The 6,514-nt window shown below is 43.0% G+C and overlaps 1 protein-coding gene across 1 annotated transcript; it reads right to left on the bottom strand.

The window, feature by feature from the left end:
• Window positions 1-282: 282 nt before the first annotated feature.
• glula (glutamate-ammonia ligase (glutamine synthase) a) lies at window positions 283-4,071 on the bottom strand. Its single transcript, XM_054626993.1, has 7 exons — window positions 3,963-4,071; window positions 3,154-3,342; window positions 2,888-3,049; window positions 1,942-2,088; window positions 1,730-1,857; window positions 1,446-1,645; window positions 283-1,347 (listed from the first exon to the last, which is right to left on the bottom strand). The coding sequence occupies exons 2-7, from the start codon at window positions 3,317-3,319 to the stop codon at window positions 1,035-1,037; spliced, it is 1,116 nt and encodes a 371-aa protein (XP_054482968.1). The 5' UTR covers window positions 3,320-3,342; window positions 3,963-4,071; the 3' UTR covers window positions 283-1,034.
• Window positions 4,072-6,514: the final 2,443 nt, after the last annotated feature.

The following is a 6,514-nucleotide window of genomic DNA, read 5'->3' as shown; positions in this document are numbered from 1 at the left end:
CCAGCTTTATTAATTCATGTGCTGCATTGATCTCCAGATCAGCTAGCTTAGTATGAAGACTGAAAGCCAGGGTAACAGCTAGCCTGGTCTGAAGGTAACATTTGCATTAATCCATAAACTTTAGAGTCAACGCTTCACCCTGGTTCTAGTCTTTATGCTAAGCTAACTAGCTGCAGCCTTATATTGGTTGCATAGAGTGGCATCAATATTCTCCTACTCTAGGAAAGCAAATCTGCCAGAACTATACGTTTAAGTTTTCAATTCAAGAGTCAGACAACCATGTTGTGGTAAAATAAAAGTTTTAAATGCATTGATAAAAAACACCAGGTCCAGTAAACATGATGTGTTACCAAATCGGGTGCATTACAATATCGCAGTTAACAAAAGGATAAAACTCCTTGAGGAAATCTACAAATGGCATTATGGACAAATCCACCACAATTGAACAACATACGTCTGGGTACAGACATCTACAAAGTGTACCATACAAGTTGACCAAGTGTGTCAAAATCTGAAGACAAACATTGCCATTTAAAAAAAAAAAAAAAAAAAAAAAAAAAAAAAAAAGACACTTGATAAAGAATTAGTAACATTGAAGACTGGATACTTAAAAAAAAGGCAGGTCAACAGATTTTTTTTTTTTTTTTTTTTTTTTTTAACAGTACATGAACTAGTCAGATTTTTAATTAAGTTACACATGCTGTCCAGCCTTTAGCAGCTCTACTCTTCAGGGTCCCGTGTGCTTTAGTTCATTTTAGTCACAAACAAACAGAAAGGGAAAGATCTTGGCTATAAAACAGTGTTACAAAAGCCGATCCCTTCTAGAAGACGAGGGGAAAGACGTACCCTGCCATTACCAGCGCATAACTACCAAGGATATCGTTACCTTGTCATGTTTTAAGTTGACCAGCCAACTTTAAGCCATTAAATGCAGGTTAAATTTCATCTCAATGGGAGAGAAAAATAATACAGTACTAGTTTAAAGAAAAGATAAAGTGAGGAGGGCAGTGGGAGTCATTCATGGAGTTGTGGATCTAGTAATCCGCAGGTTCATCTCCCTCCTCGCTCAGCAAACAGGTGCGGATCAGGGCCTCCGTCACGCCGTACGGGTCACAGTTGGCCGATGGGCGACGGTCCTCGAAGTAGCCCTTCTTATCCTGGCCAACGTTACGAGGGATGCGGATGCTGGCGCCACGGTTGGCCACGCCGGCGGAGAATTCGTTGATGTTTGAGGTTTCGTGGTGGCCGGTGAGACGGCGGGCGTTGTCGAGCCCCCCTTTGGGATCGTAGGCACGGATGTGATAGCTGTGCCTCTTCCCAAGCTTCTCAATGGAATCTTCAATGGCTCTGAGGGCAGAAATTACCAGGGAAATTTAAAAATCATGTATGTGAAACAGCTAAATTAGCAGAGCAATCAACTCAACCACGATGCTTTTGACACTCACTTTAAGCCACCGTCTTCCCTCATCTCTTTTGTGCTAAAGTTTGTATGGCAGCCAGCACCGTTCCAGTTGCCAGTGATTGGCTTGGGGTCGAATGACGCAACAACGCCAAAATCTTCACAGACACGATGCAGGATGAAGCGCGCCGCCCAGAGATGATCGCCCATGTTGATCCCCTCACAAGGCCCGACCTGGAACTCCCACTGAATACACAATAAAAGTAAAGTTACATTTATATCTGGGTGTTAAAAAACAAGTCCTATCATGGATTAGGTTTGGATTATTACCTGAGCAGGCATCACTTCTGCATTTGTGCCACAAATCTCAACTCCAGCATACAGACAAGCTCTGTAATGGGCCTCCACTATATCTCTGCCATAGGCTTTGTCAGCTCCCACACCGCAGTAGTATGGACCTGTAAATGCATTCATTAATAAACAAACCATCCAGACATTTATCTGTGTTTACTATGCACAAAACAACAGAACTAGCTGCTTACCTTGTGGTCCAGGGAAACCATTAGATGGCCAGCCAAAGGGGTGTCCATCTGTGCCCAGAATGGTATACTCCTGCTCCATGCCAAACCAGGGAATCTGGTCCTCCACCATCTCCATCACCTTGCTGCATGTGATTCGAAGGTTGGTTTCTGCAAGAAGAAAAAAATATATATATATATATATATATATATACATACACTCAGATTTATAGAATTACACCCGTACAGTCAACTCCAGTTACCAGGGCAAGTTTAGCAAAGCATATTTAAAAGCTATCTAAATGTAAGGCAAATTATACAAGTAGATCTTTGGCAAGGTATGCAACAATTTCACATTGCTTTAGAGTCCTAGAGATACAAAGTGTGGAATGTCCTCTCATAACAAAAAATTACAGCCGCGTATGAAACCAAAAATATTATTCAGGGTTACAATTATTTTGTCAGCCTGACTAATGCATCCAATCACTTCTACATGAACTAGCCTCAACCTGTAAATGCTGGCAACAGTGTGTATGCACATAATGAATGAGCACATGCCAATTAGTGTACTACTGTCAAAAGGTGTGAATGTGTGCGCAGATGTTCATGTGTGTATTCAACTGTGTGCCCCCACAAGGAAAGCAAAATAGCCCGTTTTAAGTCAATATTTGAATAGTTTGAGGGGGAACCACATGTTCCTTTTATCCAACATATTAACAAAATGATAGCACCTAGACACTCAAAATATATACATTTTTTAACATTACAAATTTCTCAACCCAAGTATACCCTACCCCCTCCCATCATCATGCATTGCAAGTCAGATGCATGTTAAGTAAGCATACTCCTGTCAGAATTACAACATCTTTTAAATGATGTTTTATAGTGATATTCATTTCTCTATAGTGGCCCTTTTATTCCATTAGTTATAATCAAAAAAAATAATAATAAGCCTGAGCTTCTTTGTTACCTGCAGGTTTGCGGTTGTACTTGAGCACTTCACACAGGACCAGCTTGTTGGGGTCTTTGCGGAATGGATCCCGAAACATGGCAGCAGGGATCAGATACATGTCGCTGTTGGAGCCCTCAGACTGGTAGGTACTGGAGCCATCGAAGTTCCACTCGGGGAGATCTGGAGGAGGAAGAGGATGGAGGAGGAGGAGAGGGGTTTGAACTGTAGGCCTTTAGGTTTGAGCTTTATCATAGTTTAAGGACGATTCAAAGGGGGCTGCTTACCTTCGATGCTTTTGGGCTCAAAATCCAGCGTCCTGGTTTTGCACCGGAGCCCCTCTCCGGTCCCATCGATCCAAATATACATGGCTTGGACTTTATCTCCCTGTGGGAGCTCCATGTACTGCTGCTTGACAGCTTTACTCAACGTGGCGCTAGCGGACGTGGCCATCTTAATTTCCTACTATAAAACACCTGAAGATAAGAGGAGCAGAGCAGAGGAGAGGAAGGCATGAGACCTCGGTGCGCTCTGGAGTACACGTTGCGTAACAAGAGTTTTAGGGGCACAACCCCCCCCACACACGGAAACAGCGCCATTGTCTCCTCTTCTAGAAAAGAGCGGGGATGAAAAACGCGTTGAGGATGTAAAATAAGTCACATTTCTAGACTTTAACTCCCTCTCGAGTTTGGAAACCGAGGGGAAAGGCCACTTGTCGCCGCATGGGCACGACTAATAGGCTGAGGTTGGGCTTCACGAGGCAGACTGCTGGCTCTCAAACGCTGCCTCGTGGAGCAACACATTACTAGGCAACAACTACTGCAAAAACAACGCCTCTTTACTGTACATCCTGGTGCTGCAGTCACGCCCGTAGTCATGGTGACAGTAATTATCTGACACGACGTGAAGCAACATTACATCAGCAGGGCTCCAGCGACCTGCTACTGAAGACTTAATACACAAAACACACAAAAACAGACGGAAAGAAAGGCTGGAGCCACTGGAGATGAAGAAATGCCCGCTATCGAACCTGTGACACAGTGAACAGTCAAACAGTACAAGCCCCGACACGCTGAGGTTAAACAGGTTATATTACCTGGGAAAACGAGGAAATTGAAATAAAAACTAAAGGACTGAGCTGTCCAGTGTCTCGTCGTATGCTGTCTCGCTAGTGTCTCTCTCATTCTCCGGTACCGAGTCTCCGGGATCCGTGCACATCTTTATAATAGCAGGAACTGGGACGCAGCGTCTTTGATTGGTCAGAGAGGCGGCGGCGTGTTGACTCGATTGGACTACAAACGGAACCGCAACGCCCTCTTAACTTTAACTGGAACTGATCCGCGTGCTGCCAGTGCGCGCCACTCCACTATCCGCGTGTGTGTGCGTGCGTGTGTGTGCGCGCCATCATCATCAGCACATGCAGACGTATAATCTAAGGGAAAGCAAAGCGTGTGAACCACGCTGTGATAACTTTTGGGACGACGTGCATCGCTGCTGTAGAAGGACAAAAGACATCCTCAGCACTAAACGAACCAGGCAGCGCTCAGTGCGAGACGCCACCCAGTGGTAGACGTCGGGCACTGCACATGTACTGGTTTTAATGGGAGAGATTATGTAAACTGACATATGACTGAAATATGGTCTGGTACACTCCGGTTTAGTCCTGAATTCACACGTGAGCAAAGTATGTTTTTTTAGAATGAATTCTTCATAATGCTTAAAATAATAACTTGATAATAAAGTGTTATTAAATGAGGGTGATTTGTAACATAACATTAGTGTGTGTTACATGAATTATGATATTTTGTTTGATGGCAGAATCACCACACTTGGATTTATTTATTCATTTTTAATACAATTGCCTAGTGTGTATTAAGGCCTTTATCCTCCAGACAATCACTAAGAGGTGGGACAAATAACTGAGATGGTGGTTAATGTTACAGCTAACGCTACTCTGCTAAAGCTTGAGCAGGACTACTGGCAGAATGACTGCTGTTTCTTTTTGTCATGGTTGGACTTAATTCAATTCCTAATTGCTGGTTTAACCAAATTGATATTTTGTTTAGCTGTGGCTTTCCCACCAGCTGTCTTATCTTCACCCACAATGCTATCGTTTTAGCTTTGTCTTTATCTTTAACAAATGTTGCATGCTGTTCTAACTGAACGTACAGTAAACACAGATATACACATGTCTTAATAATATCTTCTGGTTAAATATGTGATATAATGATTGTCAGAAGTCAGATTCTTACTTTTGATTGAATATGTACTTCAAACTGGCATCCACTCATTCATTGGGTGTTTCTTTATCATTTAGTGGTGGTCCAAAAATCTCACACAGGTGTTGAGCTGGGTGGGGATCTGGTGGTTGTGAAGGCCATGGCTTTTGATTCAGAATGTATACTTATCAAGTCAATCAGACATTGTCATCCTGGAGGAGAACACTTCCACACTGATAAAAGGCTTTCATCTTCGGATAAAGGTGGTCGCTTAACTCTGTATGGATTTGCAGTTTGCTTTTCGGTACAATAGGTTTTCAGTTTTTGCAGCTCTGGTATAAAGGGGATGTAACACACACAGAAAAGATTGTTGAAATGGTCAATTTTATGAGACAACTTTGCCTACATCGTGAGATATGGATGGTATCAGCACCTGGCTGATGTAGTTGAAGCATCGGCCCTATAGGACACCTTCTGCGGCTGCAAAGCAACCTTAAATTATATCAAAGTGCCAAAGAGCTTGACGATACACCTCAGGCCTTATTCCACACCTTATTATTAACACCTTCTCAATAGGCTTGCTTTGTACCTTTTAGATAATTATTAGGGTGGTGCTGCAAGTAGGCATGAACGGACTGGTCTGTTGTAACCCTGAACAAGGATGAGGAGACAGTGTGGAAAAACTCCCCGGGATCACTTGCTGATAGACTGGCTGGGTTTCTTCATGATAACAGTCTTAGCACCCAAGTTCTGCAGCAGGTTCAGGACAAGAATGTTGTTGCAGCGTATTTTGTTTTGTGTGTTTTGAATCATTAGATGATGAAATGGAGCAAAAACACAAACATGTATCTTCTCAGCCTGCAGCCCCCTGGCAGTGCTGTGGCCTGGATTCAAACTAGTTAGAAGGAAGTGTGCCAAGGGAATTCAGCGACAACATTTTAGTATTAATATTATCCCATTTAACTCCCATTTATGAAAAAAAACATGGACACAGAATAACATTTCATGACTTTGAAATCCACTCTCATACATCTGATACTCTGCCCTTTAAACCTTGTTTTGTGTTTGAATTGGTTCTGGCTCCCTCCAATTTTTATTTTTTTTAGTATCAGGATGACAAACCCTTTCTACCGTACTGTAGCTGGCAATTAAACCTGCATCTGTGATACACTGAAAACACTGTATTACATCATAAAACGATCCTCCTGAGCAACCCTCTGCTGTTGTTCTGTTTTGCAGTTCAGTGGAGGGACAGCACCACCTGATGGACTCAGAACTACAGAGCAGCAGATGAAGATGAGGAGGAGGGGGCTCGGTCTCAGGCTTGATGTGTCAACGCTGACACTGAACCATCAGACTTTTATTACCTCTGAAGGACCTGAGAAGGGAATTGGCCCTCTTCCTGCTGTAAACAAAGACAAGTAAGACC

This window comes from Anoplopoma fimbria, chromosome 3 (assembly GCF_027596085.1).
Source record: "Anoplopoma fimbria isolate UVic2021 breed Golden Eagle Sablefish chromosome 3, Afim_UVic_2022, whole genome shotgun sequence".
NCBI lineage: Eukaryota > Metazoa > Chordata > Actinopteri > Perciformes > Anoplopomatidae > Anoplopoma > Anoplopoma fimbria.
This window is presented reverse-complemented; position numbering and strand designations above follow the sequence as displayed.